At 33.5% G+C, this 25,188-nt stretch overlaps 3 protein-coding genes across 5 annotated transcripts; 1 reads left to right on the plus strand and 2 right to left on the minus strand.

Annotated features, from left to right (window-relative positions):
• Positions 1–4,535: 4,535 nt before the first annotated feature.
• Positions 4,536–12,295, minus strand: LOC128855810 (telomerase-binding protein EST1A). Of its 2 annotated transcripts, XM_054090998.1 has the most exons (14): positions 11,877–12,294; positions 11,310–11,806; positions 10,725–11,240; positions 10,550–10,660; positions 10,281–10,490; positions 10,136–10,197; positions 9,914–10,059; positions 6,648–6,774; positions 6,490–6,585; positions 5,895–6,423; positions 5,660–5,810; positions 5,429–5,579; positions 5,215–5,351; positions 4,536–5,151 (listed from the first exon to the last, which is right to left on the minus strand). In XM_054090998.1, exons 1-14 carry the CDS (start codon positions 12,133–12,135, stop codon positions 5,015–5,017), a joined length of 3,129 nt encoding a protein of 1,042 aa, XP_053946973.1. In that variant the 5' UTR covers positions 12,136–12,294; the 3' UTR covers positions 4,536–5,014. The 2 variants fall into 2 exon arrangements, with proteins under 2 accessions (XP_053946973.1, XP_053946972.1); XM_054090997.1 differs by having other exon boundaries at positions 4,536–5,351; positions 11,877–12,295.
• A 1,299-nt stretch (positions 12,296–13,594) lies between these two features.
• On the plus strand, positions 13,595–15,114 carry LOC128855813 (WD repeat-containing protein 91). Its single transcript, XM_054091001.1, has 3 exons — positions 13,595–13,895; positions 13,950–14,090; positions 14,167–15,114. Exons 1-3 carry the CDS (start codon positions 13,652–13,654, stop codon positions 14,736–14,738), a joined length of 957 nt encoding a protein of 318 aa, XP_053946976.1. The 5' UTR covers positions 13,595–13,651; the 3' UTR covers positions 14,739–15,114.
• A 1,332-nt stretch (positions 15,115–16,446) lies between these two features.
• LOC128855811 (nuclear hormone receptor HR96) lies at positions 16,447–25,131 on the minus strand. 2 transcript variants are annotated; one of them, XM_054091000.1, is made up of 6 exons: positions 24,647–25,131; positions 23,885–24,582; positions 22,633–23,819; positions 17,626–17,835; positions 17,285–17,494; positions 16,447–17,222 (listed from the first exon to the last, which is right to left on the minus strand). In XM_054091000.1, the coding sequence occupies exons 2-6, from the start codon at positions 24,564–24,566 to the stop codon at positions 17,022–17,024; spliced, it is 2,490 nt and encodes an 829-aa protein (XP_053946975.1). In that variant the 5' UTR covers positions 24,567–24,582; positions 24,647–25,131; the 3' UTR covers positions 16,447–17,021. The 2 variants fall into 2 exon arrangements, with proteins under 2 accessions (XP_053946975.1, XP_053946974.1); XM_054090999.1 differs by having other exon boundaries at positions 24,643–25,131.
• Between the last annotated feature and the right edge of the window lie 57 nt (positions 25,132–25,188).

Genomic DNA, 25,188 nt, shown 5'->3' on the forward strand with positions numbered 1-25,188 from the left:
TTTTTTTTCATTTTTACGTTGCCAGCGCGTTTTTGAAGCAAAAAGTGCGATTTTCACTGATTTTTTCGCTGTATAAGTGGAAACCGCCCTTAATGTAAAACAAAAAAGTGAAAAATCTCTCAGTGGGGGGAGGTATTTTATATATAGAAGTTGTATACCAAATTTGAAAAGGATCGGTTAAATATTGTTGAAGTTCTAATAGTCACGGACTTTGGAAAAGTGGTTTCGAGAAAAACGTAACGCTCCGCTCCAAACGCTCGCAACTGTCGCAGAGGAGTGGGGACAAAAACGTCTATAACTCCAAAAGTTTTGCTCCGATTGAGCTGAAATTTTGGGACAATATTTTTGAGATGATTTACTATAAGAAAAATCTATTTCCAAAAAATCGATTTTTTGAAAGTCAAACCCTAGACCCCTCCCTTAAGCGCAAACGACCAACTGACCTGCAGATTTAAATGGTGTCACAATTTTATGAATAAGAATGAATCAATATATAATTAAATAACGAACTAATTTTTTTTTAAATAAATGTATATAGTGGTGAAACCCAAAAAGAAAGAAAAATTGTTAATATTTTAAGTTGAAATAAAAATAATAATAAAGGGTTAAAAAAAAAAGTTTTAATAATAAATACAAATACAAAAAACCAAAACCAAAACAAAAGTAAATCAGAAAATAAATACGTTTACCAATAATATCTCACAACATTTCATTGCAATCGGATGAACGGCATAAAAATGAATGAATGTACCCAAAAGGTATTGAGTTACCCGAACAGTCTAGACTTAATGGTGGGCACCCGAAAGACTTAATGTTTTGACCTCTAAACCAGTTGTAGTTGTAGCAGTATAAACATTCCCAATACTTACAAACGGGGAATGCTGCTGGAGTGACAGTCCTTGGTCGCATATAAATCCGGGTCGTTTCGGTAACGTAGAACCGACTGTCGTGGAAACGACCTCTAAACCAGTCATACTTGACGTTTGCGTGGGACAGTTTTGCAAGGACAATAGAAGTACATTCACACTTCCTTACCAATACATTCACAATTCTCTCATTGTCTTCGTCACTGACTATGATTTTCCGACGGCAGTAAATTTGGCAAATGATCGGCGGCGCTTCGTGGTAATTCGCAGAAGGATCGAAGTCAGCGCAGGCAATTTGTACGAAATGATGCTAACAACGCACACTGTGACTTTTTATCGTTTTAGGATGCCAAAATTAAAAAAAAAATTTCTGCGAAAATGATGTTCTTTCGGTATGTTGTGTAAAAATGACCAAATTTTACGACAGTGTACTCAAAATGTATCAAAACAATAGTTTTAAGAAAGATAACCGTTTACAAACACAAGCCGGTGCGTCAGTTGAATAATTTTTATTTATTATCCGAATATCGCTGTGAAGTTTGTCAAAAGATATAATTCGAATAAGTATCAATTTTATAAAATTGAGTATTTGCTGATTAAATTTCAACAATTTTGTACTTCAGGGGTAAGTAAGAGGATTATAAAGTTTTTACTATCGATACAAATCCGCTCAGTAAAATATCACTAAAACAGCCATAGCTTAATATTATTTTTGATATTTTACTGAGAAAAACTTATATTGGTCCATCGAGTTCCGTCCATTCTTTAACAGCGAAACGACCTTTAGGATTCTGTGTTTCAGATACTGGAATAAAATTTAGCTACAATTTGCTACCACAGCTTTAAAAGAAGTTTTCATGGCGATTCCTCGGAAAGAACTTTTTGAAATTTGGCTGACGAGCTCAAAAGAAACGGTGTTAGAGAAAATTTTTGCGGTGATCGGAAGAGACGTGGATACTAAAAAGCTAGGAGAGCGTATAAAAAAACTGTGTTACCAATTTTCTTCAAAGTGGGAGGGGTCTTGCCGAGTTAAGACCCGTGTTCTAGCCCGTAATTATAGTTGGTTTTCCAAGAGTGAAGACTTTGGAAAATACCGTCTTGATGTTGGGCCATCAACTTCATCCTCTATTAGATCCAATGTAGGTAGACCACATGTGGCGTTTTCCGATTCTTCTCTTCGCACAAAGAAAAGAAAAGCAAAGAGTCTTTTATCAGTATCAAATAGCGAACAAGTGTTAATGGCGGCAGAAATGGGACTTAGATCAAACGGTAAGAGAAATTCCGCAATATTATTTAAAGAGCAGTGTTTGTCTTCACCGTCAAGAGGTACTGTGTTGAAAAAATCTCGACTTTCGAAAGAGCGCAACAAAAGTTTATCGCCAGACCAAGCACTTGCGCTGATAATAGATGCAAATGATTCAACACATGACTATAATATGCATAGACAGCATACAGCAGAAATAAATCCCAAATTATATCCGTCGTATAACTGCATAAAAAAGTCCAAAGCCTTATGTTACCCAGAAAAAATCACAGTAACCGAAACGTATGCCGAAATTGAGTTGCAAGCGCTATTGATCATAGTATAAAAAGGTTGTGTAACGCACAAAAAGAAGTACTGCTGTCGATTCTCAGTATTCAAGAAGTTTTCGTGACTTTCAAATGGGGTCGCGATGGTTCGGAGCAAAAAGGGTATAAGCAAAAGTTCAGCGAAGAAAATCAATCTGATGGCAGCATGTTTTTTGTTTCACTCGTACTTCTCCAAAAGTATACTCTAGTTAATGAACGTAGAGTTGTTATATGGAGGAGCCCTGTTCCATCATCAACCAGATATTGCCGTCCCATTAAATTTTTGTTTGACAAAGAAACGCGAGATGCTATTGTGAGAGAAGTAAAGATTGTGGAAGACCAAATTTCTAATCTTCTTCCTACAATAATTAAGATGGAAAATTTAAACTTTAAAGTTACTAGTACACTAATTTTGTGTATGATTGACGGTAAAGTATGTAATGCACTTTCAGCATATACCTCATCTCAAGCGTGTTATATATGTGGTGCTTCAGCGAAGGATATGAATAATTTTAGCGCTTTGTCGGAACGGAAAGTTGACGCAAACATGCTAAGATTCGGCATTTCACCACTTCACTCATGGATACGGTGCATGGAGTGTATGTTGCACATTGCATATCGGTTGGAACTAAGGACATGGTGTGTAAGAGGCGCCGAAAATAAGGAAAAACTGAAACAGAGGAAGGAAAGCATTCAAAGCAGATTTAGAAACGAAACTGGGCTTTTCAATCGATATGCCAAAAGAGAAATCTGGCAATACAAATGACGGAAACACAGCACGACGTTTTTTTAGTAATGCAGAAGTTACTGCAGATATTACAGGCATTAACTTATGTCTCTTAAAAAGGCTTTTCACCATATTGTCTTGCTTAGGGTGTGAATTTCAGATAAATGCTGAGGCCTTTGTGGTATACGTGAGAGACACACGCGATCTTTATTTGAGGGAATATGAGTGGTACAATATGCCAGTCAGTCTGCATAAAATACTGCTCCATTCAAGACATATAATATCGTCATGCATGGTTCCTATTGGGCAGCTTTCCGAAGAAGCGCAAGAATCGAGAAATAAAGATGTCAGAAATTATCGCGAGGTATACAATGAAAAGTTCACGAACTCAAACCAATGAGGATTTATTGCACAGGCTTCTAATATCACCCGATCCCTACATTTGCAGCTTACGTAAGCCATCGACTTTGCCTCAAGATGAAATTGCATTGCTGGCCCAGGAAGAAGTATTATGAATAATTGCTTTCGAATAAGTATTTATCTTTTGTTATGTTTAATCTTTAGAAACTGTTTATTGGCTATTAATAAAATAAAGATTAGTGACATATTTATCATTGAAACAATTTGTGATTATCTCCTTCATTGAGCAGTATAATGTAGTATAAAAAGGTATTCAGAGGCTGAATGAAATCTTTTAAATATTAGTCATAAGCTTCTAAGCTAAAGTAAAGAAATCTAAACAATTTGTATTTAAATTGGCACTGAAAAATGCTTTTCAAGTAGAAAATATGATTATGTGAAATTTTACCTTATATGTATCACGCCCATTTTTATTCTCAAATCAGATTTAGGTATCTGCAACCACACTGCAAAATTTGAAATGAATTGCTCCATTGGTTTGGCTGTTATTAATTTTGGCATCCTAAAAGTGAAAAAAGTCACACTGTGCAACGGTTGCTTGAAAGTGAATTGTCATTATAATTGTTTGGGCGCCTAAGTTACACAAACAGGTTTTCACTTTTTTGGTAGCTAATAATAAATTTTCTGTTGTTCGTGGGATTTGCCTTGCGTAAATCTTTTCTTTATTGATTTTTTTTTTTTTTTTTGAAAAGCAAAGCATAAACAAATAACCAAAAAGGATGTGTCTAAACATTGCGATTCCCACGCAGAACAGACAAGGATCCTTGCAATAGATGGGTATTGGTTGTAATTCCAAGGCCAAGCCGTAGACAAGTAAAGAATCGTTCACACGACAGTCGGTTCTGCGTTATCGAAACGACCCGGATTTATATCCGGCAAAGGACTGTTACTCCAGCTCCAATGTTTATGCTGCTATAACAACAACAACAAATAAAGAATAGAAAATTGCACTATTCACTTCGTATTTTCTGTTAGCAAAACGCATTTATTTATTAAAAATTGTACAAATCAACATAGAAATCTTGCACAAAATATTTCGATAATCAAAAGTCATCGTAACTGCTTATCAAACTATACAACTAAGAAAATTATCAGACAAAAAAACGAATGCATGAGTTCACTACAAATACGAATAAAAGTCCAAGTGCCGTTAAGTAAATAACAGCAACGAATTGTACAAAAAACATTACATTTAAATATAAACAGTAGGCATATTCATAATAACAGTATGTAGACAAAGGTATATACGTACATATACAAGTATGCATAGATGCATATTTAAACGAAAAAAGCAACACTAAATATGAGTACCAAATTTATCATATGCGGCTGCATTTATTTTAACAATAACGGCATACACAAATAATGGCACTTGCATAAGCGGATTGCCGGGCATATAAATGTAAATAAAGTATAAAGAGTTTGCATAAAATTAAGTATTACAGTCCTTGACCCACTGCAGAAATTCGCCCATTTTACTCACAGTCAAGTTGCGCGCCAAAGCTTTCACACGCAAATTGCGATCTGTTGTGATGAGTACCAATTCGGTTTGTATAAAACATTTACCATCTGCAAAACGAAATAGGTTTTTTTTTAGATAACACAAATTACAATATGAACTTAACAACCAACCTTTATTGGTTTCGGTGCTCATGGTTTTCGAAAGCGCAACAGCCGTCGCCAAAATCTTATCATCATTCGACACATTCTCCTCTTCTGCTAACGCAAATAACGACGAACTGATGAATGAGCCTTTTGTGGTGGCACACCTGTAGATAGATGAGTTTTTGCATTTAATATAAGAAATCATTTTTGTCTGACAAAGTAATTAGTCTCATTTGCATACTTCACGTTATTTTTTGCGCTTCGTATGAAGTCCAAAGAACGTTTCGCGCAAGTAGAAACGTCGTCGTAGTGATGAATGCGATTCATTTGTAAGGAGTTCTGATATGATTCCACTTTCACGCCTTTCGATAGACCATCTAATTCTTTTACCACTAAAAAATGTTAACAAATATTATATTTCTCTGCATTTTTTGTTGTTATATTCATTAAATATGTATGCCTTCAAACTTACCAGTTAGAGGTATTACCAGTATGTAGCGCTTATACTCCTGAATGAGCTTCTCGAAATCGTCGAGGCAATCAATAAAGCAATTTGTGTCCGGCATCAGATATTTGGGACGCACTTCTATATACAGCTTTGTGTCAACGAATTTCAGAATTTCCTGTAGCGCAAGCAGAAACAGATATTATTTTTATGGTAAGTAATAGAAAATAAACCCCATTCTCTTATTTCTTTTCAAACTTACCTCCAGTTTTGCGTTATACATTTTCTTCACATTCGTTCTGGCTTCCAGCTCTTTCTTTCTCTGCGAAAGCAGTGAAATTTGTGCATCCTCAATAGCAGCGGATTTTACTGAGTTCGTTTCCTTGCCGGTTAGTTCCGAATTAGTTCCATTCGTCAGCATATTTTCGTTGTTATCATCTTCGTCACTGAGCAGTGTGCATAGCGCTTTCTCCATGGCACCGTTCAGCTCTTCCAATGTAAACACATCGTCATGTACACGCAGACTGGCTTGGTGCTTTTCATAGCATTCTTGAAAAGCGCATATTTTTACAATTCTTGCCGAAAATTGATCCTTCTCAGTAGCACGTTCCGTGTGAGTTTTTTTATTAGTGCTTATGCTTGTGGCAGACATTAATGGTGTGAAGCCAAGTAAGTACAACTCTTCCTCAAGTTGTTTATGTTGCGAAATATTTGCTGGTGCCGCATCGCATAGCCGCCTGAGCCGTGGGAAGATACATTCCCACTCCGACCAGCTATCAATGATGGTATGTCTGTAATTGAATGCGGAAGCAATTTAATAAAAATACGAATACTGCGAAGTCGCGTTTGATACTAACTCTTCATTGCGCACTGATTCCCAAATGTCCACATTGCGCGCCAACCAGTCGGTATAAATATTAATGTACTGCAGTAAAGTACTCAGGTCGGCATGGCTAAAAACAATTTTCTATTATTTGAAGGGCAAAAAATAACGTATACAAAATTAGTCGCTTACCAAGTTTTCTCGGGATCCAATACATCAACGTTATATGTTTCGAAAAATTCGTTACATTTGCGCAGCAGCAAACCGAAAATTTGATTACAAAAATGAAAGGCGTAGTAGCGGATTTCGCGACGTGATTCTTAAAAAATAAAAAAAATATATATATAAAAAAGTATATTAAAAATATATAAAAAAAAATTAAATATAAAAAAATTAAAAAAATACAAAAAAATATTTAAAAACAATATTAAAATATATGTAAAAACAAAAAATTGTAAAAATAATAAAAATTAATAAATAAAAAGAAGTTTAGTAGTTAATAAAGCAAAAAAAAATTAAATAAAAAATATATAAAAAAATAAAACAGTAAAAACAGTTTTCAAATAAAATGAAAAAAAAAGAGCAAATTTAGTAGTAAATAAAGCGAAATAAAAAATATATAAAAAAAAATAAAAAAATATATATAAAAAAAATTATATAAAAATATATATAAAAAAATATATAAAAAAATATATAACAGAATATAAAAAAAATTAAAATAATACAAAAAAAATTTAAAAAAATATTTAAAAATATATAAAAACAAGAAATATACAAAAATATATATAAAAATATATAAAAAAATATATAAAAAATTAAAAAAAAAAAATATTTAAAAATATATAAAAACAAAAAATATACAAAAATATATATAAAAATATATAAAAAATATATAAAGAAAATTAAAAAAATACAAAAAAATATTTTAAAAAAATATTAAAAAATATATAACAGTAATTTTAAGTAAACATATAAACATTTTTCAAATAAAATAAAAAAAGAGCAAGTTTAGTAGTAAATTAAGCAAAATAAAAAATATATAAAAACGTTTATATAAAAATATATATAAAAAAAATATATTAAAAATATATAAAAAAATACATATTAAACAATTAAAAAAAAACAAAATAAAAATAAAAAAATGAAAAAAATGAAAGGAAATTTTACAAATAATTTACAATAAATTTAAATAAAATAAAACAGAAGCAATAAATAAATAGCAAATAAAACAAAATAAGAATAAATTTGTAAAAATTAAAAAAAAATTTTAAATACAATAAAAATAAAAAAGAAGCAAGTGTAGTAATAAATGAGGCAAAAAAATAAAAATAAATAAATAAAATGAAAAAAAAAATTAAAAACATAAAAAAAAGTTTTATTAAAGCAATAAAAATTAAAAAAAAAAATGTTAAGTTTTCAAATAAAATAAAAATAAAATTTTGGTAATAAATGAAGTAAAATAAAAAATAAATAAAAATATATTATAAATATATAAAAAGATATATAAAAATATAATAAAAATATATATTATAAAAAAATACATATAAAACAAAAACAAAATTAAAACAAATCCAAACAAAAAAATTAAAAAATTAAAGGAAATTTTACAAATAATTTACAAAAAATTGAAATAAAATAAAAAAGAAGTAATAAATAAATAAAACAAAATAAAAAAATAAGAACAAATTTGTAAAAATTAAAAAAAAATTGTAAATACAATAAAAAAAGAAGCAAGTTTAGTAATAAATGAAGCAAAATAAAAAATATAAAAATAAATAAATAAAATAAAACAAAATTAAAAATATAAAAAAAAGTTTAATTAAAAAAAATAAAAATTAAAAAAACAAACATTTTTTTTAAGTTTTTAAATAAAATAAAAATAAAAAAGAAGCAATTTTGGTAATAAATGAAGCAAAATAAAAACATATATAAAAAATAGAAACATAAAAACAAAAGTAATAAATAAAACAAAAACCAAGTTTAGAATAAAAAATATAAAAATTATTAACAAACATAAAAAATAAATAATAAAGTTTCAAAAATTAAAAAAAATATAAAAACATAAAAAAAAATTTCAAGAGCCAAATTAATAAAATAAATAAATAAAAAAAGTTTAGTATTAAATAAAGCAAAATAAAAAAATATAAAACAAAGTTAAAAAAAATTTAAGGTAAAAAAAAATTTTAAATAAAATAAAAATAAAAAAGAAGCAATTTTGGTAATAAATGAAGCAAAATAAAAACATATATAAAAAATAGAAACATAAAAACAAAAGTAATAAATAAAACAAAAACCAAGTTTAGTAGTAAATAAAGCAAAATAAAAAATATAAAAATTATTAACAAACATAAAAAATAAATAATAAAGTTTCAAAAATTAAAAAAAATATAAAAACATAAAAAAAAATTTCAAGAGCCAAATTAATAAAATAAATAAATAAAAAAAGTTTAGTATTAAATAAAGCAAAATAAAAAAATATAAAACAAAGTTAAAAAAAAATTAAGGTAAAAAAAATTTTTAAATAAAATAAAAATAAAAAAGAAGCAAGTTTAGTAATAATAAAAGCAAAAAAAATATGAAAAAGTACAAATAATTTTAAAAATATATAAAGAAATTACAAAAAAAAATTTTAATCAAATAAAAAAGAAGCAAGTTCAATAATAAATAAAACAAAATAAAAAAATAAGACAGAGTTTGTAAAAAATAAAAAAAAAATTTGAAAGTCAAAAAATTTAAAAAAGAAGCAAGATTAGTAGTAAATGAAGCAAAAAAACATATTAAAAAATTTAAAATATAAAACAAAAATTTTAAATAAAAACCAAAAATGTTTAAAAAATTAAAAAAAAGTTTTTAAATAAAATAAAAATAAAAAAGAAGCAAGATTAGCAATAAATTAAGCAAAATAAAATATATAAAATAATTAAAAACAAAAGTAATAAATAAATAAAAAACCAAGTTTAGTAATAAATAAAACAAAATAAAAGAATATACAAAAACAAAATTGTAAAACTTAAAAGAAAAAATTTTAACAAAATAAAAATAAAAGAAGAAGTAGTAAATAAAGCAAAATAAAAAAATATAAAAATTTAAAAAAAATATAAATAAAATATATATAAATATAAAAAAAAATTTCAAAATAATAATAAAAACATAAAAAACAAAATTTGTAAAAACATAAAAAAAATTTTAAAAGTAAAAAACAAAATTATTAAATAAATAAAAAAAGTTTAGTAATAAATAAAGCAAAATAAAAAATTATAAAACCAAATAAAAGAAGTTAAAAAAAATTTGAAAAAATAAAACCAAAAGATTTTAAATACAATAAAAATAAAAAAAAGAAGCAAGTTTAGTATTAAATAACGCGAAATAAATTTTTTTTAAATAAAATAAAAAAAGAAGCAAGTCTAGTAATAAATAACGCAAGTGGACAAAATGTGGTTATAAATTAAGTTACTAACCTTTGTGCATGTTGTGCTCGAGCATAAAAATATTTAAAGCGACTATCCTCAGCAGACGAGAGCGTTTAATCGGAAATGTGCTGTGCTTGAGCAAAACACTCAACTGCACTAAAAGTTTCCTTTGATGCTCGATTATCGTTTCCATTCTATCAATTAAACAGATTTTAAATGAAAAGTTTGTTTGCCGTGCATATTAATTTAAATTAATTAAATTTTATATACCCTATGCCAGTGTAGAGCTTTCCAAGCACATACAAATACAGCGATGTGAAGCGGCGAAGGAGCTAAAACGGTAACGGTTTTTTGTACAACATAACTAAATGTTTGATAATAATTAAATGTTGTAGTCTAGACTAGTCTGACATACCTCTTCGCTTGTCAACTCGTTTAAGCGCTTTTCTTCAGCTATTACGGCATATTTACTTCCGCAATCGTCAGGTTCAGAGGCACGATGCAAGCGGCGCACACCATCTACCTGTATCCACACTTCTTTACGTATTGATTTGGAAGTTCTAATGTGATTGTGCCTTGGGCTGCCTTGATGTATCGGTGATGTTTTTAATTCAGTCTCCTCGTACTACAACAATTATTTGAATTTAATGTACATATAAGCCAATATAATTAATACTAATTTACCTTCTTGCGAATCTCATCAAACAACACTAAGAGGCTTTCACGTGCTGAATATATGGCATTGGAGGACATTAAACTACGCATATGAAAGTAAATAGCGTCGAATTTCTTGCGCTACAAATACATAAACATTTTTAGGTGAAAAAATTTAATTTTTTTCTATTTAAAAAATATTTACCTCATGTATGGCTACTATAGCCAATTGGTTATAGGGTATGCCATTTGTGGGTATAAGTGCTTGGGCCTGCCGATAATATTTGGCCGCGTCCGTATAGTCATTTGATTGTACTTCTTTTGCTTTGTAACGGCATAGATCACCTAGGCAAATAAGTAACTTTTGGGCGGCTACTTTAGCTATAAATTCAAACTTGTGCGCTGTGCGTTGTGATGATACATTTTCTTGAGCGATATTGTTGGCATTTTGTTGATCGATATTTATGTATTTGACATTAAGTTGCATATGTAGGTTTGTATAGAAATCTAAGCCTTCTTCGACGAGCGATAGCAAACGATGGTGATTATCATCAGCATTAGATTTGCTATTGGATACTAAATATTCTCGAACGTTATAGTAAAGCAGCTTCCAGAAAAATGAGTCAATCTTCTGTTCACAGCACAATTTTAACTGTTGTAGCAGTAATTTGGCGAATATCTTTTGAAGTTCAGCACGCGCTTCAGTAAACTCGGACCATTTCTAAATATAGAAGAAAAACGTTCTATAACATAAATCGGCACAAATCAATTGTGCTGCGTGTCATCTTACCTCGATTACTGTATTTTGCTGGATCATCGTTGTAACTTTTTCGTAAGCTTTGGGTAGCAGTTCGGCGTACTGTGCATCAGCAAGAATCTCAAACCAAGCAGGTGACCTTGGATGTCGTTGCAACTGTCGTGATGGCGATTTAGTAACGACTTTATCTGCATTCACTGACTGTTCCGTTAGTTGGTGTATATGCGCCGTGCCCTTCTTCCCGTTTTCACGAGCAAAGTTTTTTTCGCCAATAAAATTATTTTTATCTCTGCCTACTGATTGCACTTGTTTGACATCATTTAAACGCAAAATTCCTGGTATAGCTGCATTACTACAACTTCGACTGCCACTCCTGTCACATTTCGTCGTTTTATTATCGATTGTTTGCCCGCTGGTTTCCAAAACGGGCACAGTCTCTCTTTTGTGGTTGTTTTTGCTTAGATTATTGACAGTAGACGGACCTTTTCGCAAGAAAAAATCAATGCGCTTGTCATCCTCTCCTCCGTTCACTAAGGCAAGAGATAATATTTAAATCATTAAATCACATAACACATGTCATAATCAATACTCCGTTCCCACCTTCTTGATACACGCCTCCTGATGTTTCCGGTTTATGCAGCAATTTTCCAGGCAACATATCATTATCATGTTTTCTCGCCACCGTAACAACGCCTCCAGATGACGTCGAAGATCGGCTTCGCGCAATTTGACTATCAACGTTAATATGCGTTATCAACGAGTCATCGCCAATATCTTCAACAATCCTCTTTTGAAGTCGTTTTGGTAGATTCCGTATTATCGATATATCATTTTGTTCTCGCACTCCCTTTCGATTCATATTTTAATTTCAAACTTTCCACCAACCAATGCATTTATTTTGGTTTTATTTGCGCGCAATTTCGACACGAAAAATTAAATATTTCCCGCAACAACTTCACGCGTTCATACAAAATTTCCAATTGACAAAAGGTACACACACGCATAATAAAATGTCAAATGATTGCAATAGTGATGACAGCAGTCATAATGCAATCGGTATTGCGATAGGCGAAGTTAGTAATGTTGCCAACTTTTAAGTTTCAAAAAGCACCAAAACTTGGAAAACCCCATTTTATCGCTCTTAAGGCACACAATTTTTTAAATCAGAGAATAGTAAAAAATAAAATTATAATGTAAGTATCATATAATTCAATAACACAAAATTTATTCGTTCATAACGATTCTGTAAAAAAATTACCTATATACATTTAAAATGTTCAAGTTATATCAGATACTAATTTCAACGTTTGTTCACTCATCATTTTAAACTTGTGGTCGAAAAATTGACTTCAAGTCTTATAAACAAGCCTACAACTATGTAATAATTAACGCACCTGGTATATTAGAAATGTAAATCAAACTCTTAAAATACGTATATCTTCTGAAAAATTGATTCATTAAAAAACTTGTATGCATTTTATGTAAAGAATGAATACAAATGTGTGTTAATTTCCAGTGAATACATTTGTTTATTTTGACTCATTCGGAATTCAAAGAAAACGTAGGTTCGAATCTCGGTGAGACACCAATATTAAGAAAACGTTTTTTCTAATAGCGGTGGCCTCTCGGCAGGCAATGGCAAATCTTCGAGTGTATTTCTGCCATGAAAAAGCTCCTCATAAAAAAATATCTGACGTTAGGAATCGGCTTGAAATGGTATGGTAGGTCCCTCCATTTTGTGGAACAACATCAAACCGCACGCCACAAATAGGACGAGGATCTCGGCCAAACACCCAAAAAGGGTGTACACACCAATTATATATATGTATATGGTTGACACTTGTTTCAAATCCCTCCTATTTTCCAGATTTATCTCTTCAGACTATTATTTGTTCCCGAATTTAAAGAAATGTCTGGCGGGAATAATGTTTTTTTCAAACAAGGAGAGGGTTGCAGAAACGAATGGCTATTTTTCAGACTTGGACAAGTCCTATTATTCGAAGGGGATCAACAAACTAGAACAACGTTGGTCGAAGTATAATATATAAACCTAAATGTCGAAAAATAAATAAAGATTTACCCCACGTTTATATTTATGAGAAGCTTTTTCATGACAGAATACTCGTGGGAGGTTTGTCAATGCCTGCCGTGGGGCCACCGCTATTAGAAAGTATCTTTTCAATCATTGAATGTTTCTGGCCCGAATCCTACCGGATGATGGTGACACAAATATTTTCCTCTGGCGGCAGCCATACAGGTAAATACTTTATTAAAAAAAGTTACTATCGGGTAAGTGGCAACACTGCACCAGATTATTTCCGTTGTTCCTTTTTATTAGTTTCCAAACAAACAAAAGTAAATAAATTGTCTACGATATGGCGCAGGTTGCTTTTCTGGACAACCTTCTGAAGGAATATTTGGTGTTTAGAGGTTTTTCTTCCACCTTAAAAACTCTCGACCAGGAACAAAGGACCGAGAAAGATCAAAGCTTCCGTGCCGAGAAATTGTTGGAAAATTTTAATCAGTCCATTCAAAGCCATGATTTAGCTGCGCTACGAGCGCTTTGGGCGCACTTAGATAGCAACCTCTTCAGCAAACTGGAGCATACTTATGCCACAGGTAAGTTTACTAAGAAGATCCAGGACCACCATAAACCGCTTATGTATTTGTTAGCTGTGAAGAAATTGGAAAATAGTTTACTCAAGTTGTACCTGGTAACGGCCTACTCAAGCAATCGTCTGGATAAAGTAACAGAATTTTTCGCAAAACTTGCAGTAGATTTACAACAACAAAGCGAATGGAAGGATTGGTTTTGTAAGTTCACATTTTTTTTCCTTATATTAATCACATTCACCTTGTACCAAAACCTACTAAGAAATATTATATTTAGATTTTCCATTTTGTAAGAATGCTGAGGACTCGCCCACTTTCGCTTTGTACTTTTCGAAACAATGGCAAGACACATTACAATTATCGCTGCGTAACTTCCTTACAACAATTTACCAATGTTTGCCACAACCAACTATTGTACGCGCCGAATACGAGGCCGCGCATATACGGCGACTACAGGAGGAGAATGCTTTGCTGAAAACGCGCTTACAACAAATGCAACAACAAATATCGACCTCCGGTAGTAATCAGAATCTTAATGCTGCCGGTAGCGATTCCAGTGGAGCGCGTCGTCGTGCATCGTATAGACCACAGCAAAGTCTTAGTGACATTTTGCCCTTCGACGTTAGTCCGCCGGGGCATGTGGTAGATGATTTTTCAGTAATATCATCGGAAGTGAATAATGTAGCGCAAGCAAGTGATGCACAGGCACGCGGCTTGCGAATGCTGATACGCAACATTGGATCGGGGGGATCGCCAGACACAGGCGGACGTAAAGATGCTAGTAGTAGCGGAACTAACGACAAGGCAAACAAGCGGCGCTCAGGTAGTGTGGGGCGTAATTGGATATAATTCGAAAGTCTGGAAGGATGATTGGAAAATCACAGAAACAAATTAAGTTATATCATTATTATAAAAAAAGGGCATGTAGCATAGGACACATAACAGAAGTAAAACTTTCAAGGCATACAAAGAGGGAGAGACCCGAGGGAGAGAGAAAGAATATATATCTAAATAAATTCACAACATTTGCAGAGAATACAAATACACAAAATTTATCCAAAACGGAGAAGTTTCGACCGGTGTAGGTAAACGCCCGCACTACTCCGAGCGTTTATCACCCGCACAAACGCATCGATTCCAGGACCCCAGCAACGACACAAATTACCGCAAGGCCATACTAATAAATCCGACGCCGGAATGGATAGCACTTTATAGTGCGCACAAGCACTAGCCAGGAAACGGAAATAAGGGCCAAAAAGTAGGCACACAAAAAAAAACTCCCCAAAAAAATTGGGACCAAAGAACGCCCCAAACAGTAGGCATCAAAGAAATATAACGCCAAAAAGTAGGCATCAAAAATATATTTCCTAGAAGTTTGCACCAACAAACAAGCGCCAAAAAGTAGGCAGTGTTATTTCTCACTAGAAATTAACAACCACAAGGAAAAATAGTCTAAAGTGTATCTAAGATATACTGGGTTTGATTGAAAAGTAATGAGCCTTATTTTTTAAGCAGTTTTATTAAACCTTTTGGCTTATACAACTAATATTCTTCAAAATAGGACCCTTGAGCGTCAATACACAGCTGGTAGCGGTCCTTCCACTGCAGGAAACATTTTTTAAACTCATCTTTCGGAATCGCGTTCAATTCGGCTGTCACAGTTTTTTTTGGATCGCCTCGATGGAGTCGAAACGCCTCCCCTTCAGCTTTCTTTTAAGGCGCGGGAGCAAGAAGAAGGTCTGGGCTGTAGGGAGGGTGGGGAAGCACCGGAACCCCCATCTTGGCCAATGCAGAGGTGCAGAGAAAGGCCGTGTGCGCCGGTGCATTGTCGTGATGAAGGGTCCATTGTTGACGAGGTCGGGCCGAACCCGGACGACGCGGACTTGTGCCACCGTTTTACCTGGGCACTGGACAGAGATTGGTCCCCGTAAGCCTCCTTGAGTAGCCTTATGGTTTCGGTATTCGTTTTGTTTAGCTTTACGCAAAATTTGATCGAGTAACGTTGCTCCAACGATCGCCGCATTTTCACCACTGCAAAATCCTAACACACTTTTAAAACAGCTTTCACGCGCGGAGCGAACTGGGACCGGTTTCTAGTGGAAGGTCCAACGATCATTTTCCCCCACCAGCCGATTCGGTTGAACGCTTGGCAGACGCACCGCGCGGGAAGACTCATTACTTTTCAGACGTTCCCACGACAATCGGTTCTACGTAACCGGAACGACCCGGATTTATATCCGGCCAAGGACTGTCACTTCAGCAGTATTCCTCGTATATGCACGGGGAATGTTTATGCTGCTACAACAACAACAACTCATTACTTTTCAATCAAACCCTGTATATAAGGTATAGCTCTCTCTCTATCCTTTTTCTCTATGTTATATCTTTTTTCTTTCTCGCGGAACGAAAATGCCCAAAACGTTGCATGGCCTTGAAATTTTACTCTCCATTCTCGCTCGTACATCGACGCCTAAGAAGTTTTAATTAAAAAAAAATTATCAACTTAACCCCTTAACATAAAAACCAATTGAAGGCTTAAAATAAATCTACACAACTATTCCATTGTTACACAAAATAGACTCTTGTTTTTATTTAAATATATAGATTTAATCCAGGCTCTATAGATTGCACATTTGAAACAACGAACGTGTGTGTGCCGTCTAACAGTGAATAGGTGATGTATTGTTTGCTCAAATTAAATTCATAATATTGTATACATACATATATAACTCTGCATTCTATTTATCTGTGTATAATATTAAAAATAGCATAACTTTAAGTTTTTAACGACTAATTAGTGTTGTACATTTATCACGTGTACCCGAGTTGATGATACAATTCTACTTTTTTTATACATTAAAGTGCAGGTAATATTTATATAGTTGCTTTCGCTTTACATTCAACAATTTTATTATTATAAAAAAACTAAAACTATGCACACTGATGCATTCAAAATGCGGCTGACTTTCTAGACGTAATTGATAAATTGTCATATTTCCCTAAAAGCAACAAAAAAAAAAATATAGTTAAAGATACATTACAGCGCATGAAAATAAGTATTGATGTCGCATCAATACATTGTATTGTATAAATATATATTTAGAAAGTCAGCCGTATTTTCGTTGCAGCATTCTAATGATTTTTCAAATCAAATATTTCCCTCAGTAGCGGCTCCACTTGTGAAGGATTCACATTTAAATAAACACCTATTACAAATTGATTCAGACGCTCAATATCGGAGATTTTCTGTATTAACTTAATAAAAGCTGACTTTGCTTCACAGCCCGAATAGATGCTCTCTAGATATCTTCGCAGAAGATAATAATAAGAGTTCTGAAACATAAAAAAAAAAGTATTAACAAATGAGGTTGTATTTAAACTCCTTTCGGTTTTACCTGTTCCAGTCGAATGACATCCGAGTGAATTACACACGCGCGTGTTGGTGTAAAGAGCACAATTGCACACAGTATTAAAATGATATTCTCGTCCAAGCGCCATTTCTCATCGAAGGTGCTAACAAATTTTAAAATTTCTTCATAAATATTGCCCTTAGCTGCCCTTAGAATCTCTGCACGCAAATGGGCTGCATTCGAAACATGCGGTAACTGAAAATTATAAAATTTCATGAATTATAAGAGAGCTTCGCAAAAAATTATCTAAATTATAAATTTTCTCCTCTATGGAAGGCGATTGAAATACATACATACACACAGTTATTGCAATCGGTTAAACTTACCTTCCACGTATTGCGGTTATTGTCATAGGTCAAAACGGAGCGCATAAGCATCATTTCAGTGCAGCCACCCTTCAGTAGTGCCACTTGATCTTCCTGGCACATGTTACGAAATACACTAATCTTTTTAGCCATTTTTATTAAACGTTTTATTGCTACTGCCGTTAAATTAATGACCTGTAAAAGTTTCGGGTCCTGATGTGTTTCTTCGGGCTAAAAGAAATTTATCGAAACGAACATTACTCGTACAGTGGGGTAAAGTGGTTTTGGTAGCGTTAGGTCAAAAATGCTTGTTAATACATAGTAAAAAAAATAAGCTAAATATAAATTTATCCTTATCTAAAGGGTGGTTAAATTTCAAGGGCCGATGTTGAATGTGAACCACACCCAAACGTCAACGACACCGTTGGACTTCTTTCTTTGGAGATATTTGAAAGAAAAGGTGTACGTCGATAAGCCAGCAACAATTCAAGAGCTAAAGGATGAGATAATTCGGCACATTAACGGCATAGAACCTCAATTATGCCTCAGCGTCATCGAAAATTTGGACCATCGGATGGAGATGTGCCGCCGAGGCCGCGGCGGCCATTTGCCCGATATTTTGTTTCATACGTAATTGAGCCATACCAATATTATCATAATAAAGAGAAATGACAATAATTCCCTAAAAAAATTTTATTTTATTCAAAATCAACACCGGCCCTTGAAACTTTTGAAAATCTGGTGGTCTCATGTTATTTCAAACCAGGACTTGCTTAAGGACGTAGTCTTGTCAAATACTCATTTTTTATAAATATTTTTTAGGAACTTTTTTTAAGACAATAAAATGCGGTCGTTTTGAGGTATGTTTTCAAAAGTCCGACATTTTGTTAACTTTCAAAAAAATGTACCCATTGTCACGCCAGAATGACGAGCCTACAGAATAATAATCAGTTTAACTTTTTCGTTCAAGATGCCTCGAAGAGCCAAAATCCTGTTGACAAGCCACCTATTTTTTTTTAAGACGCTTACTTTGATGCCACCCTACTACAAAAAAAGAATATGTAAAAAAACATTGTTCTTGTATACTATTTGATGTCAATAATAGCGTACTGTAAAATCAAAACGATCGCATTTTATTTTCTTTAAAAAAAATCCTAAAAAATATCTATAAAAAATGAGTATTCGACCAGCGAACTTCCAATCGAGCTCATCATCAAACGCCGATGATTTTACTGGTTAGGTCACACTTGCGCAAAGATGCCGGCGAAGTAGGCAAGGATGCTCTATGGAGCTGTCACCAAAGTATTAGGAACCGTGGAAGACCAAAAACCTCCTAATAACTTGCGCACAATCGAAATGACTTCAATACTCTTGTTTTGGCCTTACCGTAGTTATAGCCTATGATCAGAAAGTATCGAGAATGTTTAAATAAAAAAAAAGAAACAGAGTTAAATTTCAGGCAAATTTATTTTATCTCCTTCAAAATATGATCCGTCTGAAGCAACACACATGGGCCAACGTTTAACTCAGTCCTCCGTGCACTCCTGGTAGGCCGACGTAGGGATGGCCTTCAGCTCCTTTGTCGCATTCTCTGTGATCTCCTCTATCGGCTGAAATCTCCTTTCACAGAGTGGGAACTTCAACTTAGGAAACAAAAAGAAGTCGCACGAAGCCATATCATTCTGACTATTGAGACAACTCCATTCCAAGAAAATTATCCTCGAACTTTCAAGTTACCCCCACCATGACATACCGGACATATGTTTAGTATGTCGGGGTCAATTCTGGATAGGAAGGTGTTTAACCTGCTACAATATCCAGAACGTAATTCTGCTGAATTGTAGTCTTTCGCGCAGGCGTCTTTCGAACATTCTTTCTTTTAAGTATATTTTTGTGAACATCTAATTATTTTTTTATTTTTATTTTTTTATTTTTTAAAAGCTTAAATAACAATAGAATTGTTAAATAAACAAAAAGATAAAGCAGCGCTAGCAACGGAGGCTTTCAGCTGAACATCTAATTATTTCTGCAATTTTTGTTTTTTTTTGTACCTTTTTCGTTAAGGCCCCAAATAATGTTCTTCATTTCAAGTGAGGAGTGAGGTCCTCTTCCCATTTTCGTGCCCAATAACGATTTTAACGGAAACAATTATATTTGCAATTATAGCAAACAAGAATTTACAGAAAAAATTAGCTTTAATCATCTTAATTTCGTTTCCACGACAGTCGGTTCTACGTTACCGAAACGACCCGGATTTATATCCGGCCAAGGACTGTCACTCCAGCAGCATTCCCCGTATGTAAGCATGGGGAATGTTTATGCTGCTACAACAACAACAACACTGAATATTGAACTGCGATTGAAAATAGAACTGAGCTATTTCTTGACCAACGTAATGTGCATTACGAGTGAAATGTGGCAAAAAAGTTACATTAAAAGATTGAACAAGACTTCTTGCGCGATATTAGGTCTGTTCTTGTAAAAATGATCTAGTAACTTGATTTCCGAGCATTCGCTCTCTAAAAGAAAAATATCAAAAAAGGACTTCAAACAAACAGTAACAATTTGCAAGTTTTACGAACAGCTGATTAAATTGTTGGCGGGAAAAATCACAAAAATTTAAAAAAATTCAATTGAACTACCTTAAATTAAAAAAAAAAAAACTAAAATGCAAAATAACGAACTTAGTTTCAAGTGATTTTAACTTGTCAACAATAATTCGCTGCGTTTCATCATCACTGTCATATGAATAACATTCCATTAGCAATTTTATTGTTGTGGTAATCACAGCATTCTTCAGATTTTCCTTGCTTCCTTCAATGCATGTATGTATTTATATTGTCAAAATAGTTAATAACCAAGCGGTACAAGCGTAAAACACTAACAGTAAACTCTTTCGGTTTGCAGCAACGGTGACTAGAGACTGTGGTCTGAAGTGCATAGCGCTATATCATTTGGATTCCTATTTAATCTGTGACTTCAAATAAACTTTATAAATTTTATCTAAAATATATTATATTTACTTACATTCTCCATTTTAATCATAATTTTAATTTAAATTTCGAACTTTGACTCAATTTGCAAATTTTAATTTGCACTTATTTTTACTTTGTGTTCAGCTGGTTTTCTCACTTGCAAATTCTTACAAGTACAAATTTATCCAGTAAACACTTGCAGCTTCCCCTCAAAATGAAATGTCATTTTGCTCTCTCACATTCCCCTACTTTGCGAGTTTTTTTGATACATGAAAAAACATGAAAACTTGATAATTTATCATTTAAATTATTTGCTTCATGAACAGACCTTTGATAGTTTTTAAAAACTGTCATTTTATGTTTGCTAAAATTTAATTCGGCCGCCGTAGCCGAATGGGTTGGTGCGTGATTACCATTCGGAATTCACCGAGAGGTCGTTGGTTCGAATCTCGGTGAAAGCAAAATTAATAAAAATATTTTTCTAATAGCGGTCGCCCCTCGGCAGGCAATGACAAACCTCCGAGTGTATTTCTGCCATGAAAAAGCTCCTCATAAAAATATCTGCCGTTCGGAGTCGGCTTGAAACTGTAGGTCCCTCCATTTGTGGAACAACATCAAGACGCACACCACAAATAGGAGGAGGAGCTCGGCCAAACACCTAACAGAAGTGTACGCGCCAATTATTTATTTATTTTTTTTTTAATTTAATTAAATTTGCCAATTTTAAATAACATTGCTGAATTATGATTTAAGAGTTTATGATCTCTTAAAATTACTTGGTATTTTCTACTTGTTTAAACATATGATGTGAGTGCATGTGAAGTGGACGTAAGGATGATAGATTCAAAATCTTTTCACCATGAAGTGGACGTATTTAAATTAAGATCGAAATTAATTATCTCTTGTTATTTATGCACTCTATGACTTTAGAAATTACTGCTCAATGCTCGTTACACCCATTCGTAAGCTCATATATTTAAAAGTAAAGGTTTTAATCCCGCATTTATGTAGATTGATGACTGGGAATATTTTTTATCCTATGGTGGACTTTCGCTTTAAATGACTTTGTTAATACAATTGCAAAAATATCTACATATATCATATTAGTTTTTTCGCTGAGCTATGTGCGATAATTTCGGAAAAATTCCCCATTTCGCACATAGTGTAGCAGTATGAGTAATGTGCGCCAGAGAGATAAATACGCAACAACTATAAATTGTTTATGTTCGCCTAGGTGTTTTTCTTAATAATAATTGATAATGCTAAATGTAACTGTAAACCATCTATATATATGTATGTATATGTATATACGTATGTATGTATATGTATATGTGCATGAAGATCTATACTAGTAGCGCTTACATCTTTTATTTGGTGATTGGCCGGACTCCTCCTCTAATTTTTGGTGTGTGCCTTGTTATTTTTGCACAAAAGGACGAACCTACAGTTTTACGCCGTCTCTAAACGGTAGTTTTTTTATTGGAGCTTTTTCATGACAGAAATACACTCAGAGGTTTGCCATCGCCTGATCGCTATTAGAAACAAGTTTTTCTGCCATTAGTTGTTTCATGCCCGGAGATTTGGGCATGGCGACCACCCTGTAAACCAGCTATGCATAATTAAAAAAAATCCAGTGCAAGTGCTCCCCTAAAGCTAGTTGGATTTGGTATGGTGTACCGAAATACCGATGCAACTTATATACTTGCTACCTGACTCGTCATTACCCACATATGCTGTGATAAAAAAGGCAAAACAAAATAATCGTACCACAGTAAAAAACCAAAGACCCTTAGCATATATGCCAATATTAACTTATAAGCCATACGATTAAATATTTTGACTCATACAATTAATATTTCAGTTCACGCGTACAATTTCAACAGGTGTTCAATTTATAACATTTTGGGCACATTTGAGGTGATAAGATAAGCGACCAAGTCGATTGGCGAAAGAAAACACACATATGTATATATAAATTGTGCTTAGTAGGAATAATTGGAATAGTAGGAATAAATTATTACTGTATACTGAATTTCTATTATGTTCTACTCACCTTAATTCTATCGTCACCCATCATTAATAGAGATAGATCGTTGTCCATGGGATAATAGAGTGCTTCGCTTGCCATTTTCAGCTCGCGCAACTTCATCTGCTCTGCTTCGTTGAGGTCACGTCTCATCATTTCGCCGGATGGCGAGCATATATTTTGCTGCGGTTGTGTATTGTAAACACTGTAGCCGCATTGTTGCTGTTGTACTGAATTGTGCACCGTCATATGGTTTGACTGATACTGAAATTGTTCCTGTTTAACTCGTGGCTCTGGCGGCAAATTGTTAAATGCCTGAAACTCGATTCGTATCACTTCGGATAGCACAGATTCTAGTGAATTTAAGCTATCGCCCCCACTTGCGTTTTCAGGAAATGAGTTTTGTATAAATGTTTTTATATCGAAATGTTCATTACTGAAGTCTGCACTTTCAGACGTAATATCTGTAGGAGAATTAGGATTTATCAGGCCAGCTGAGGTACTTGGTAGTACAATGTCTGCGTGTAAGCTTGTTGGCGAGTTGTATTGCAAATCCTGTGCAATAACAGAGCACTCTGGAGAACCAATTTGCATTGTTTGGGAAGGGGATAGCACACTTGTGGACATTGAAGGTGGAGTTGATTGTATTGATTCAGATTGAATAGACGACAAGGTTTGATCTGGCGTATCCGTTCTTATTGACATTTCTTGTATGTTTATAGGGGATTCCACCATTATATCTGAATTAACCGAAATTGATTGCTGATTAGAGGGCGATAACTTGTTAGCGATATCATGTGTCATAACAGGACTATTCTCAAGCATCGATTGCAGCAAATGGTGTCCGGAATCTGATCCTTTCGATTCTGAGTGTGTCTGTATTGACTGGAATGATGTTTCCTTATTATCTTTTGTTGCATCCAATAGCAGTTTATGCAATTCATCACTGCGTGTTGGCGGATTTAAAGTGTTGAATATTTTATTGATTATTCGTAATGCTTCTGCTGGTGTATTCATGAATTTATTCATTATATCGAGTGCATCTTCTGGACATTCCATAAGGTTTCGAATAAATTGCACAACATCTTGCGGCGAACTTACAATTTTTGATATTATTTCTAAGGCGTCAGTAGGTGAGCTCATAAATTTCGTGAACACTGTGAGCGCATCAAATGGCGAGTTCATTATTTTACTTATGATTTTAAGCGCATCCCCTAATATGAATGCGAAAAGATGTTAGTTAAAGAAACAGGGTGGATTAATTTCTGAGTTAGCTAACCTGGGAATGCAATCAGATGTGATACTAGCCGCAAAGAATCTTTCTGCGATGAGAGAATCTTCTCCACGATAGAAAGTGCTTCATCTTTCGTACGCATTAATTTGCTAATAGCCTGCGACGCACGATCAGGATCCCCAACAATAAATTCTACCATTTCATCACTCGTCATTAGCTCAGGTTTCATGTCATTGTCCGACTCTAATAAGATCGGCGAACGTATTGGTGCAGTGCCACCAATTGGCGACGGCAAATTAGTAATAGCGGCAGATCCACTATTATTACTAGCCGTGCCTTTGCCGCTATCAAAGGAACTTTGCGAATCATGAGAGGTTGTATCGAATCCTGTGCTATCTGCTAAAGAACCAATTTTATTTTCGTTGAGTCGCCGCTTTGCTCGGTTACACTCAATTTTACGCCGTTTTATGAGCTTATCTTCTTCAGACATAATATTTTCGCTTTTCATGCCAATATCTAAGCACTTTTTCAGCCGACATCTTTGGCAAAATCGTCTAGTAACCACTGTAATCTCACAATTTTGGCTAAACGGACAGGTGAATTGCTTCTTTGCCAATGCGTTTCTTCGAAAGAATGCCTTGCAGCTTTCACAGGTTACAGCATTGAAATTATATCCCAACGCCTTGTCGCCACAGACTGCACAGCTTTTCGGCGGTGACATTTCCATGCGATTATTTAAGATTCTATTCAAGGATAAGATTAATCAAATTTAGCACACTAACAAAATTAATTATGGTTATTACCTACTTCCATGTATGTCGTTCTCACGTCCCCCTTTAGCTGTGCGACGCTACTAGTACGGCGCGTTAATTGACTTCGTTAGTGATTTTGTCCACTTTTATTCCTCCTCACCTGAATTGTAGTGCAGTTGTAGAACGGTGTTTTTATTTAGTATTTCTTTGTTTTTCTAGTGATTTTTGTAGCTATTGATGGTTATTACTCCTACATAGATCACAGTCATCTTGAAATGTGAATACCCTTCGAGAGATTCCCAAAACCGTCGGAATTAGTTTCCAATATCTTTGCAACAACTCTATCAGCCAATAAAGAACAGCACACAAATCAGAGTGTCAAAAATGTCTATGGACAGGCAATGTCCATTCATAGTTGCCACACAGAAAACCCATAAGCGCAATTAAAAAAATTGAAAAATTCTAAATAAGAAATAAGAAATATCGCGCCAAACATAAGCCAAAGTATATTGTAAATGCCACATTATATGTAACTCGTAAAAATTACTATTTATTTTCTATTTTTGGCCTTAATTTTTATAATTCCGTTTCTACCGT

The sequence above is a fragment of the Anastrepha ludens genome, chromosome 2 (assembly GCF_028408465.1).
Source record: "Anastrepha ludens isolate Willacy chromosome 2, idAnaLude1.1, whole genome shotgun sequence".
Taxonomy (NCBI): domain Eukaryota; kingdom Metazoa; phylum Arthropoda; class Insecta; order Diptera; family Tephritidae; genus Anastrepha; species Anastrepha ludens.